Source organism: Rhamphochromis sp. 'chilingali' (genome assembly GCF_963969265.1).
Source record: "Rhamphochromis sp. 'chilingali' genome assembly, chromosome: 12".
Taxonomy (NCBI): Eukaryota; Metazoa; Chordata; class Actinopteri; order Cichliformes; family Cichlidae; genus Rhamphochromis; species Rhamphochromis sp. 'chilingali'.
The window spans coordinates 1676139-1690371 of record NC_137939.1 but is presented as its reverse complement, the minus strand read 5'-3'; the positions used below and the strand labels follow the sequence as shown (position 1 = coordinate 1690371).

The 14233-nt window shown below is 39.7% G+C and overlaps 1 protein-coding gene across 1 annotated transcript; it reads right to left on the bottom strand.

Moving 5' to 3' along the window:
* Positions 1–102: 102 nt before the first annotated feature.
* On the bottom strand, positions 103–14024 carry LOC308407135 (putative helicase mov-10-B.2). The gene is made up of 23 exons (XM_080898617.1): positions 13547–14024; positions 12569–12671; positions 9869–10050; positions 9436–9532; positions 9197–9338; positions 8842–9094; positions 8632–8742; positions 7669–7846; positions 7036–7178; positions 6751–6927; positions 6393–6505; positions 6079–6275; positions 5672–5769; positions 5445–5542; positions 5258–5356; positions 4988–5093; positions 4788–4905; positions 1980–2171; positions 1776–1853; positions 1567–1692; positions 1393–1481; positions 1162–1274; positions 103–1025 (listed from the first exon to the last, which is right to left on the bottom strand). The coding sequence occupies exons 1-23, from the start codon at positions 13678–13680 to the stop codon at positions 964–966; spliced, it is 3009 nt and encodes a 1002-aa protein (XP_080754743.1). The 5' UTR covers positions 13681–14024; the 3' UTR covers positions 103–963.
* Positions 14025–14233: the final 209 nt, after the last annotated feature.

The following is a 14233-nucleotide window of genomic DNA, read 5'->3' as shown; positions in this document are numbered from 1 at the left end:
GCTGCTTTACAAACAGGAGCAGGAAGTTTTGAATGTCTGAAACATGACAAACATGTTAATAAAGTATTTTTGAAATACTACTTTGGTTTGGTTTTGGAGATGGTTTTAATACATTTACATCTCAATAATGGTTTACTCTTATTTATTACAACTGACTTCTATTCTATAAGTAAATCAGCATTTAACTTTCTTTTGGCATCCCCTTGGTATAATATTTAAAATGAGAATTAAAGAGACCTCAGACTTACAAGTAAAAAAACAACAAAACAAAATTGGTAGGTTTGAACATTAAAGTGACCTCGTGTGTTGTCATCTTAGATTTATTTAAATAATTTGATTTAAAATGAACCTTACAATTACTCCATTGATAAGAAAATGAATAAAATTGCTGTTTGGTAACTGTAATTAAGAAATACATTGAAAGTCTCATACATGGGCAGGCAACACTATGTACACTATGACATGTACATTTCAGTTATTTAACAACCAGTTAATACTTAAGCACAGATTGATTTAAAACTGTAAATTCAAGTAATTTGCTCCTTCGCAAAGTCAGGCGTGGTCCCTAACTGCTCCTTTTGGATTCTATTGATGATCAGATGACACAGAAGAATCCTTGCATATAAAGTGCACGTTTGTAAAGCACACTCGGTCCTATGCACAGACTGCTTCATCTGTTCTCCTAGTGCTGGAAAAGTGCACTTCTGAGCTGCTTGAGGAACTTTTCAGTCTCAAGATTTATTGTCACCATGTAATTGTGAGAAGTTGCTGGTGTTAGTGGTGCAGTTCCCTGAGACAACATAGTTGCTTTAAACACAAAACAGTTATGTCTATCATTGTCTTTGGTCAAGATTATCTAGTAAAATATACTTTGGACATTTGATATAGCAAAGTGTTCATTTAGGACAGTTTGATGGTGCTGAAATGAATTCCTCTGAACAGCTTTTGGGGCTCTCCTTTGGCTCACATGTCATTCCTCCACTCAGGGTCCAGCTGCTGCTGAATGACACTCTCTGCAGTCTCAACTGGTGAGAAAAGCAAAATTCAAGGTGGAGAATTTTAACATGTTCATATGAGGAAGGTTTTTATGAAAGAATTACCCTCAGTTTCATATGTTTTTACTCAGTGGCACAATTATTGTAATTAGCCTTTGTTTGCTACCTGTGGGCTCAATTGAGATGTAAAGTGCTTGAAGTCGAGCAAACACATCTACATCTTCCTCTGCCCGAATGAATCCAGTGTAACCTCCTTCATCTCTGCAGTACTGGATGAAGCTGCAGGCGAACAGAGAAAGAGTGAACAAGAAAGTCAGCACAGATCACTCGTTCAAATTTAAAGCTGAGTTTAAAATTTAACGTTTGCTGAAAGCGGAAGTAGGAGTGTGTCACGTGCCGGGCCCAGGTGGAATCTGTTTCCAAAATTCTGGGGTTTCCCACCACAATCAGCAGGGCTTTAGCTCGAGTCACAGCCACATTAAATCTCTGGACAACAAAAGAACGTGTCACAATAATCTGTAAATGCAGGCTCTTCATTTTGTGTGTCTGTGTATGGTATTGCGTTATTTACCTTCTCGTTTTTGACAAAGCCCAGGTTGAACTTTTTGTCCATCTCTGTGTAATCGGGGCTGCTTCGAACTGTAGACACCAAAATCACTCTCCTCTCCTGGCCCTGGAACTCCTCCACTGAACCAACCTGACACACACACACAAATATGCATTTCTGACACACTTGCTACTCTGTGTTTTGAAGTCTTTTACTCTCCAACATTTAGTTACCTTAAGGTTTTCCATACTCATAAATTGAAATTCTTTTTCCAGACCAATTTTTTCCAGTGCCTTGCGGATTTTCTGCACCTGTGTGACACAAAGAAAAACATAACCACTAACCACACCTTTAAATCTGCATCTTATCCACTGTGTGTTCATTTGTAGTTATAGCAAAGGTTTGTAACCACTACATAAAAAAAAATTTAATCACACCTGCTTCCTGTAGGGGGCGATGATGCCTATGTCTCGGGGTGCAATCTTTGCCACACCCTTCTTGCCTTGTGCCTGCAGCAGTTTCCGCACATAGTCCATCAGCACCTCCACTTCAGCTACATTGAAGAAAGAAGGACTGCTGGCCTCACGTTTGTCAATGCCAGTCACCCCATGGAAGATCACTGGGAAGTTCTGAAAGACATAAATTTTGAATTGGTGAAACTTTTAACTACCTCACTGCTCTGAGTAGTTGCAGCAAAGCTTTTGTTGCTTTGATTTCCAAAAGCAGTAGAAGAAGACTGGATGTGTAAATGAATTATGTGGAGATATCATCTGAATTTCAGGAGCGGGACCACTCCTCCTTCACGCCCCCTCCGGCCTCAGGCTATAAAAGCCCCCCTTCACCAATACCTGCTGTTCTCATTTTCATGCCCCCCCCCCCCCCCCATTTTCCCTCTCTTCTCCTCTTTTCCTTTCATTCATTTCTCGTTAGTACCTGGGGATCTGCCCGGCCCGGGGCAAGTTACTTTGAAAAAGTAATTAATTATAGTTACTAGTTACTTCTTCAAAAAAAGTAACTGAGTTACAATATTCTAAAAGTAATTAATTACTTGAAAAGTAACTATTGCGTTACTTTAAAAAAAATGTTTAACCCTCTGGGGTCCAGGGTATAATTGTCCATTTTTAACTACTTTTGATGTTTCCTCCACATCTCACCTTTAAAAACTGTTTACTTGTTTGGTCTCATCCTTTTCAGCACAACCTCACGTGTCTGAATCTACAGTTATGTTTTCATTTTTTACAGACTGTATTAACACAATTGATCTAAAATCAGACAAAAACCATAAAGTCCGAGGAGAAAAGGTTATATTTTTTACTGTAACAACCACAAACATGTTTAATGAATCATATTTCATAATGTTAAATGCAAATATAAATTGTCAATCTTAAAATCCTATGCACAAGTTTTGCAAACAACAAAGTTATTTGCATCCATTTACCTTTTACCTTGATTTTTTAAATAACCATTTCAAACTATTTACAGAACAATCAGCTGTTCTTCAATAAGATGCCACAAATTATTTGTGCCACTGCAAAAACATCATTTCTGTCCACTATAAAGGAAACATCACAGCCTGATACCTGCAGGTCTGACAGCAGCAGGTGTATCACTGCTGTTTCTACCTGGAGACAGCAGTCGCCTCATTGTTCTGACACACAACACAAAACTATCCACAACACACTAACTACACAAGACAGCACATTAACTACACACTCCAAACACGCTAAACGTCACAAATCTCTCACGTCTCAAAACTCGCTCGCTCTCTTTTTCTACTCCTAAAACTTCCCCTGTTAGGGGGGGGGGGCATAAGAAGAGAGTGCTTGCTAGCGCTGTCCTTACGTGACGACACTATTGAGGAATAAACAGGCATATATCTTGTTTATCATGACTCTGGTTTTAAGTGGCCTATCAACACAATTTAAAAACTGGTATATGTCACCTTGTTGCTTTGTCTTTAAGTGGTCATGTGATTGGCTTACCATGACTACTTTATTCTTGCTCAGTCAAACAGCAGCACTCAGGTGTTGTGATTATCGTCCGCGGGAGCGCGCAGCTGCTTAAAGCTGCAGCGTCCAGATTACTTACAGCTGAATACAGCTTCAACCGTCTGTTTGTTGAAAAATAGTAACGGACCGCGTTTCCTTGTTAGTAACTGTAACGGCATTGTAACAATCCGGTTGTTCAGTCTGACGTCACTAGCCGTGTCTGGGTCTAAACTCCGCTGCAGGTCCATATATCAAACGATCACTATGGCATTACTGAGAGTTGAAAAACTGTCTAAAGTCTTTCATCTTTAATAAAATGATCAGCGTTCTGCTCTACCAGGTGTAACAATTGAGTTTAACATCCAGGCATCCATGAAAACGGAATATATGACATTTAACGGAGTTAGAAGTTAGCAGGGAGTTAGCTCGCTAGCTTCTATCTAAATACAATATAGCATGTCCTGACTGCGGGGTTTTGGAAACAAATTCAAACATACAGCTCTGCTATCACTTCCAACATAAATGAAGACAGAAAACTAAACAGCAGTGACGTTTGTAGGGTTACTGAAGTTGGGCTAGCTGGTATATAATGATGTGCTACGTGACCGCTAGCGACACAGCTATGTTAGCATAATATAAACAAGCTAACTTTTTTTCCACTCGATAAAAGTTAATGTGAGTGTTCTCGGTGGTCAGGAACAAATGTAATCGCATGGCAGGATGCTGTAAAAGGACCAAACTTCAGCCAGGAGAACAACTGAGATAATCCATCCACAATACGAGGTTAGTCATTCATATACTGCTGCATGGGCTGGGCTGTAGTTACATCCTAAGGTTTTAAAAACTGAGCTTAAATAAATGATTAGTGGTAATAAAAGCCGAGGGAGGTCAACAGTGATCACTGACTGTTTTAGGAGCTTTTTGAGATAAAAGAAAAGAAAATACAAAACATTAAACATGTTAACAACACAAAAGCCACATTAAACGCAGACTACTTTAGACCCGGAAGTAGGATTCGTCGCGTCATCACTGAACAACCGGATAGGAATAGTAATTAGTTAGATTACTTGTTACTGAAAAAAGTAACGCCGTTATTCCCATCACTGGTCGCCAGTCCCCTTCGAGGCCTTCCCCAAACCGCAGCACCAGTTCACACTTCCTCATCCCTCATCGCCCATCATTACAGAGGATGTGGTCCCAGCTAGTGAATTGTACATACACTGCACAGTGCACACTTGTTAAAAGAAGAATCACTACCTTTTTTGGTAGCTCTTCCCAGTTGCAGTAGAAGTTTCGTGCGTACTCATCTGCACAAGCCTGCAGCTCCCCGTCATAGAAAAGCTCATTGGGAATTTTGAGAATGGCAGGATGAGACCTGAAAGAAAAATGCACATTGTTGCAAATCAAGCAAATCAAGTTTTTGTCACTGAGCATCCTTAGACTCTCTTCTAGCACACCTGTAGTTACGCAGCAGCTTGGTAACAAAACGTTTGCTGAACACACCATCAGCGTTCTTCTGGTACACAGAGAAGTTATTCATCAGCCGCTCCAAGAGGGACACTCCTGTAGACAGCACAGAGTTTTTAAAACCAAATGTCAGTTTGCTACACACAGGGAAACAGTTCCGGGCAGTATCCATCCATTCATTCATGTATGTAGCCTTATTTCTCTGTATTACAGTAGATTTGTGCGCAAGGCAACATAAGTGTTCTTACGTCTGTACTTACCCATGCCGTATTTCAGAGCATAAGGAGATCTAAGAATGGGGCCAAGCTGCTTGGGGTCTCCAGCCAGAACAACCTGACCAGCCGTTGCATCAAGCAACCCTTTGGTCCCACAAAATAACAAAAATCAATCATCATATAAATCAAATTTAGTACAGCTCTAGAAAGGAAAACTCTTTGTTGTTTATACCTGCCAATGGTATTATACACTCAGTCTCCACAGCATGTCCAGCCTCATCAATAAACACATGAGTGAAATGTTCTGCTGGAATGTCACCTGAGACGAATCTGCACAGATCAACAAATCTTTACATGGCACAAAGTCATATTTGCCACGTTCATCTGTCATGTTTAATGTTGTGTTAATGTTATAGACAGTGTCATGCAGATATGACTGCAGTGTGAGTCATTCACTACCTTCCGGCAGTAAACAGGGTGGTGACCATGATCTTATACGTCATCAGCTCTTCTTTAGCAGGGAAAATGTAACACTCCCCAACCAGGTTAGAGCATTCCTGTAAAGTGCCATCGTATCATAAACCTCAGTGAGACTTAATACAATAGCATCAAGCACTAGAACGCACATCAACACTGTGGTTAAGAAATGAGTGAGTGAGTCCTCATTCAGTGTGTCATGCATGAACATTACAGTCATGAAGTGCATTTCACATATAGTAGATACTTAAATGTAAACTACTGAATGAAAGTTTGCTCTAATATCACAGGTGAATGAAAGGTAATGCAGAGTTAGTTTCTTGATAAACTGCATCTCCATTAAAAAAGAAAAACAAATCATTTTCATTAAATGAACTCCCAGCACTGACCATTAGTTCATCAGGAACAAGTTTTGGGTCCCAGCTGCTGGCATACATGCGATATACTTTACGCTTGTCCACATGCTCCAGAATCCTCTTGCAAAGCAGATCAGCAGCACTGTTGGTTGGAGTGCATGCCAGAATGTAGCAGTTAGCTTGTGTCTTCTCTATCTGCTTGATGGCCTCCACCACAGTCACTGTTTTTCCTGAATAGAACAGGAAACATAAAAACGGCATCAGCTGAGTTGCATTTTCAGACTTATGATAAGTTCCTTCTATAGCAGCTCAAAAGCAGAGGGGTAGCAATCTTTGGGACCCAGTACCAGTTCCAGGTGGACCAAAAATCAGGTAGGGGGCAGGTTTGGATGAGCCAGCTACAATGTGTTGTACTGCCTGATATTGCTCTGGATTTTTCTCCAGCTGCCTATCAAACAGCCTGTTGATGGAAAAATAAATGGAAAAAAAGGAATAATTTTAGAGCTGAATCACATGCCTGAATCACTCCTGTCATTTCAGGATGATTTATACATTTTAAGTGTATACAGAGAACCAAAATTTCAGCCTCGGCTGAGTAGTGCAGCACTGATGATCATCCATTATTTATTTACATGTAGAGAAAAAGGATAACACATGCACTGTGTATTAAAAAAAGTATGTGATCAGTCCACTAGAGTTTCTAACCTGAGATTGGGAAGGTCCTTTGGCTGAAAGGACATGTTGGGTTCAGCAGGAAACAACACGCTTTCCAGTCTATATGAAGAAGCCAGTTCTGCTGCTCTGTGCTGGAGACGCAGAGTCAGGCGGGTTATAGTGAACTCAACACTGAACTTCATACCTTCTACAAAGCGGCTGACCAACCTGTAAAGAAATTCACAAAACCTAAGATGCCACAAATATCACTTTACTAGAAATGTATTAATCTCCCTTGATTTGTACTTTTATAATGCTAAACAGTCATCATCTTACTGGGAGCTGAAACCCAGTTTAACACTGTCCAGGTGCACACTGTGGACGTAGCCACAGTACTTGACCCCTGGTTCTCCAACAGGATACACCAGCAGCTTATCTCCTCGGAGCACAGAGGGACGGTTCTCAGCCACACCAGGCACCTGGGAAAAGGGACAAGAGCTATCTGTCACAAGGATAACCGTGATGACACAAACATGAGCTGAATGTGTCCCACAAGCTGCCACAAGCAGTCAAGGTTGTGTAGAGGTCCTTGTCATTTTTAGGAACCGACATGAAAAACAAGCTTAACATATGAATGGGTCAGTGAAGAATGACCATATTTAGGTATGTAGTATGTTTTGTATGAGTTTGATATGGGTTTAAATGAATGACCTTCATAACTGAGGGGTATTTTTCAGTGTTAATTTTTATAACTCTTCATGAAATGAATGAAACCTTCAGTTATATGCTCACTAACAACTTGCTTATTTCTTTAATTTTTCAGGTGTTGTACTGTTCTTTCTCACCATATTACATATAGCACTAAGAGAGGCTGAGCTGTTAGTTGGTCTTATACATTTTTATAATTGAACTAATGGTAACAACTAAATGTGATCAGAATCATATATCTGACATATCTGATACATTTACCTCCAGAACAAGAAGCTTCTTGTTCGTTTTGTCTTTAGTCATGGTAGCATGTCCTCTGTCAGTGTTGGGGATGTTGTATCTCTTGATGTCCACCTCCATCTGAAGCTCCTCCAGATACAGCAGCACCTGGAACCTCTCTGTGTAGTTCTCCCAGTTCAAGGGACTCTCCAGTATGGCTCTTTGAGACACACCACATGAAAAACAGATGACATTGTATACTGCAAATCATATCACAGAAGCTGAGTTGAGATTAGAGGATCTCAGTAGATCACATCAATTTCTTAATTGCTGATCATTGCTGTTTGTCACCAAGATTACACAAAAACTACCAAGCTTGAATTTTATGAAAAATTGAGCCATATCACACACAAATTTAGGACAATCTCAGGAGAATGAGATGACGTGTTTTCCACAGTCGCCCTTTCTCACATATAGCAAACAGCAGTGTCTTTTAGAAGGATTGTCACTACTGGAAATACTGGATATGCAGGGCAAACTAGACATCATGCCCACTTTCTAGTGGTAAAAGCACCTGCTCCTTTCCCACAATGTGGAAGACCAACTAACATCCCATCCAGCTGGGAAGGACATTCACATACATTTACGATCGATAACACACAGAAAAGTTGTGTAAAACTGCTTTGGTGGAGAGGTGTTCAAAAAAAAAGAAGAAGACTAAATTAGTTTTAGTGCAGAATGGAATTGAAATAACATTGCCTTGGTGTATGTTCTTCCACTGCCCCTCTAGTTAATCTATGTTTTTGTCCTATTGTCTCAAAAGAGATCATTGTTAAATATCATAAAAGATGTCACCAGATTAGTGAAATCAGAAGACACTGTCAACAAACTGATAACACTGCAATTTTTAAAACACTTTAACCTCATAAAAAACTAATGGAAAATAAACATGAGTGAGGCAAACTACCATTTAACATTTACCACAATCTCAAGGCTCTTTCTTACCTTTTAGCATTGAATGATGAGTACTTCAGTGATGTAAGGAGGTTACGGATGTATGATGGTACTCGATACTCTTTCAGCTTAACCACGTATTTTAGATGTATTAATGCCAGCCTTAAGGAGACAAATAAAGGTGTAGTATTATAAAAGAGACAGAAAATGTATTTTTGTACATTTACAGAGTACGTTTAACAGCTAAATAAAGCGTAGTACCCTTCAGGTGGCACCCCATCCACAGTCATGCAATCAACCTCAGGAGTCCAGGCGGGGATGGAGCGAGGTTTGTAGGGGGCTGTAGGTGCTAGCTCCAGTCCCAAGGAAGTTACACACTCAGCCTCAATAAAGCGCACAATGTAAAATGCAGCAGAGGATGGCTGCAGGTCTGGTTTGAATTCAAAGGCGAGTGTAGCTGGATAGAAACCAACCAAGCTGAAGCGGAAGACAGCCTGGATTTTATAGCTGTCACCTGAAACCCGGATGTTGAGTGCATTAATGGTCAAATTCAACCTGTAATCTGTGAGTCAAATGTGAGTCAAACGAGCTAGCTTATCTGTGATGCTCGCGTCACCTGGTTTTAGTGTCAGGGGGTTCTGTTTGGTCACTTTCTGCTCGTCAACCAGCGACAAGCACTTGAGCCAGTGTAGAGGTGTGTAGTAGGTGAAATACACAGTTTCTGTTCCAGTGTTCTTCACATGCAGGGTTATCTCACTCTGTTAGCAAAACACATCATTTTGTAAAGTTTTTTCTTTGTTTGTTTGTAAGCACATGTATATATCGGGGAACATTGCAATCTGATGGCTTAAATACCTCAAAGGTCTCTTCCACACGTAAGTGAAGTTTTCCATTCTCAAACGAACGTTCGGATGTGATGCTGATCCCATTTTTGTCAGATATGAAGTGGGTTCTGTAGGTGGGAGAAGATCAGAGGCATTGATTCACTGTTTTACTGCAGGGGTTCAGGCCACTTCTTTCACGTTTGCCTTTCTTTTCTAGCTGCATGCAGAAGTAATACAGGCAGCAGAGGCGGATGCTCTGAGTGAGTGACAGAGGTTAATGGACTGAAGTAGCCACACTCGCACCTCCATGTTCTGCATACATGCCTGGCCTGTTTGCCACAGCACATGAGTTGTGTTTTCCCATGTTTCACATTTCATTTACTCATTAAACAAAAACATTCCTAATGGTTTGCCTTAAAAATAAAAAGCATGTTCACACTGTGAGTTGCATTGTGCCAGGTTACCTCTCTGACTTGAGTTTGTTCATCAGGAGACTGGCCGTTTTCCTCCGGTATCTTACTCCTGTCTCTGCCTCATCTGCAGAGGCTGCTGTCTGTCCCATCCCCGGACTGGCTGCTCCATTCTGGGCTGGCGTCGGTTTACGGTCTCTCTGCCACTGCCACTGGTCCACGTAAAGAGCTTTGACCTGTGTGGATCATCACTTCATGTCAGTTTTATTTTAGGATTTAGAAAAAGAAAAACCACTGTCACGTTTCTGGCTTTATTTATCTGAGCTTATAAAGTTGCAACCAAGAAAGAGAATGAGCGTCGTCTTAAGAAACTCTGAAGTATTTTCTTCAGACAACAGGATGTATTTTTGAGGAAGTGACAGCATCCTGTCCTTACGTGAACTCTGATTCCTTAACTCGCTTTGACTTCAAAATTTTAAACTGATTCCTGTGGACAGTTTAAGAATATTAAGTCCTATAAAATGTTGTCCTATAAAAAAAAAAAGCTATTTTATTTTAACCATTAATAACACAATTAATGATCCTCCTATTAACAAATACAAAAAAGAAGAAGAAGAGCAAGCTGAACCAGTTTTGTTTTAGACAATAATAATACCTTAATGTCTTTTAGAACCTGTTTGGCTTTTTACTATGAGGTGAGGTCAAACATGCTGAAAACAAGGAAACAGTTGCCCTCTGTCAATAGCAAACTAGGGTAAGAATGTTTACTGTAAATATGAACTTTGCTTCCACTTGCACCTCCTCTAACACTGAAGTTAGAATACATGAGGTGTACAGTAGATGGCACATCATGATTTAAAACTCACAATACCAATTTCAAAAGCCCATTTCAATAAATTTATCTGATGTAACATTTATGTTGCTAAAAGAACAGATTGCAGCTCTACCTTTGTGCTGGGATAACCTTTATTAAGTACTCGTGGCTCAAAGCACACTCCCTCCAAATAAATCATCACTTTGATTTCAACTGTTACACGTGTGTGAAGTTCATGATGGTCTCTTAGATGGTTTTAGTGCTATCCTGCTGATAAAATCCTTCCAAAGGCACGAAAACAGCTAAAAAGTGCTCAAAATGCTGAACGGATGGACGGACAGACAGACAGACACAATAATACACAGAAAACCCCAACAATCAGACGACCCCTTGTGAGCAAGCAAGAGCCAAGCAACGGGGAGGGATATGAGATAAGATATGAACACTCATATATATCAACATATAACAGGTTGAGAATAGCTTTACTCTTTGACCTCCTCTGTGATAACCAAGAAGTTTGCCTTTTTACATAAAAAAAATAAGCCTGCATAGCCCAGATTTAACTCTGTGGCATTCTCAGGTATGAAAATGGAAGGGCAGATAACTGTTTTATTGGTACGGTTATATTAAAATACAAAAGTTATTCTGGAAAAGTCACAGAAGGAAATTACCAAAATGATAAACACTGTCAGAGAAACTACGACTACTATCAATGACCTGTATTATATCTGTAAAAACATCACAATTTGGAAAAAATTGTTTCATTTATTCATTTTATTGTCAAATGTTGAAAACATAAAACCTTGAAAACCAAATAAAAATATGTTCACTATTGTGCACTGGAGAAACAGGAAGTAACAGCTAACAATGAAGTCTTTGCTGATGCCTAAGTGGTATATATGCCTCACAGTCACTGTAAAAACATTTGCATAATGTCAGCGGATTAGCTGTATCCTGACGCTTGATGTAAACACAATTAAGGAATAGATATTCCAAATAAAGCCCTGTTCTTCTTTATACTGTATGTTAGGGAAAATGTTATAAAACACTTCTTCAGTAAAGACTCAGAGAAGAGAAACACACAGAACTTCTTGCTAGCAAGGGCAGCCTCCACTCTAAGAGACTCCAGTGTGTGTGTGTGTGTGTGTGTGTGTGTGTGTGTGTGTGTGTGTGTGTTGATCAAAGGGTCATATAACATGAAAGCACAAAATGTACATCCTTGGTCATAAAGAGGGTAGTCTCCCCCACCCTAGATGGCACGGTGGGGAAGTCCAGCAGTTAAAGCACTTAGACTAAAACAGACATAGCTACGTTAAAACAATAAAACAAGGTACGACCTCTCCCATGCTCCCAGGATGTGGGGGTGAACCAAGCCTGCTAAAAATCACACATCCTGTCACTACCAAATAACTACAAACAGCATCCTACCATAAGCAAACTTATATCACTAAAAGATTATACTGACTACTAAATACAATTTTCCATTGACACTGTAGCACTGACTCTAAGGGAACATCAGTGTGGCACGTGATCACCAACTCAACACCAGCACCGCACCTACCTCAATCCACGAGCTGCCATCTGGACTTTACCCAACAATGACTAAAGGCTAAGATTCATTTCATTGGGCTATAATCAGCCGCCAGTATTTTTTTTTTGTTTTTGTTTCATCAGATAAACATTATTTACCTGTATGATTAACTGATTTTAAATTTAAATGTTTCATTTGAAGTTGTATCACTGAGAGATTCTAAAAAAATATCAGACATGCCTTGTTATCTCAACTACAAGACTGAGTGATGTGCTTAAATAAAATGTGAAAATGTAAGTTTTATGGTAAAAAATCAATCAATCAATCATTGAAATCAGTAATTGTTAAGAAACACATGTACCGTTAGAGATTCTGGTATAACAGATAATGAAAGAGGAGTAGTGCATACCTTGGAGTTGAAACGAATAGTGTCTCTTCGTCTTGTTATTTTGTTGGACACTTTCAGGGCATACAGGACTGACCCAAAGTTTGGATCTTTGGCCTCTGGATTCCTGAAGTGTTTACAAAGAATATCATTGGTAACAAAGTAAGTTCACTTTTCAAGTGGCAGAAAATATCAAATGCAACATTTCTATTAACTCAACAAACATCAGCAAGAACACAAACTGTGCGCAGTCTGCCGCACAGTGTTGCTAACGAAAGGTCCACCTGCTGTACTGCTGCTTTTTCAGGGAGAGAATTCTAACTTTAGTCAGAGATGGAGAAAATTGTAAGACAGACAGGAGACAAAAGGAAAAAGAGGGGTTATGTGTAAAGGGAAGGACTGCACAGTGATTTCTGATACAGATTTAAAGATTAATGTCGTCATTTTCAATCACATCTGTGTATGACCTGTAAAATTTATACCAATGCTGTTTGTTTAGGAAATGGAAAAAAGCCGAGATAGGTTGTGAAACATCTGCTGACATCTTGTTCAATTCATTTCTGTAAATCCACAAAGAGCAGCAGGTTAGCCGATCATAAAATTGTGAGTTATCATTCTTTTCCCCACTAAACGACAACAACTGATCTTAGGGCTTCCATACCAGCCGAATTCCACTTTAACCTCTGATTGTACTCAAGGCAAAGTCACCCTCCACAATGTAGACATCAGAAGAAAAATTTATATATATAAATTTGTTTGTTTTGCTGGTATCCTACATAACAGACTGATTTCAGTCTTATATTAATTTGGCACAAGGTTCAGTTGCACAAAAATTGGTGGTAGAATTCCCTCAAGGACCTACTTTTTTACGTTCTCACTTTGAGTACATTTCAGAGCCTGCACTTTTTGGCTTTTACTTCAAGAAGTCGATTCAGTACTTCAACTTTTACTGCAGTTTTTGGTTATGGATACTTTTATAAATAACAGTGATCAAGAACCCACCTCATCCGGAACTCATTGTTGTAAATGTCTCTCAGCTGAATCCTGTCTGTGATGGATACTCGATTAGTCTCCTTCAAAAACTCGAAGAACTCGAGTCCAATTTGGCAGCGGATAGATAACTTCACATTAACCATGATCAATAGTTGATATTATCAGAGTATATCCTAAATCGTCCGTGCCGATCGTCTAAATGCGGATGTAACGCACAGCTTGTGTTTATTTCATAAAGCAATACCCTAAGACTGGGCTTTAGCTTTCCATTCCTTGACCGCCCGCATGGGCGGAGCACCTCTATGCTATCTGCTGCGTACTGAAACAGTCATGCTCGGAGATTAAAAGCAGGCACACCCAGAGAGTCAGTCAGGCCGGAGAAATGAAACTTAACGCGCTGAGATGCAAAATCATCTGAGAGCATCTGCAAACAAAACATAACAGCGCAATAAAGCGATGCCATAGGACGAGGCAGTCTCTGCCACGTCACTATTAATTGCGTGACTGTTATCTCGCTCTAATATCTGTTGAAACCACGTACTGGTTGTAATGGCACGAGACAAGCTGAGTTACCTTCCTTGAACTTCTTTCCTTGAATCAAAATGGGTCAACACAACGCCCATAATTAAATTTGTCTTAATTTGTTTTTGTTTTATTATTGACTCAAAAATAGAAAAAGAAACATAATGAATGGTA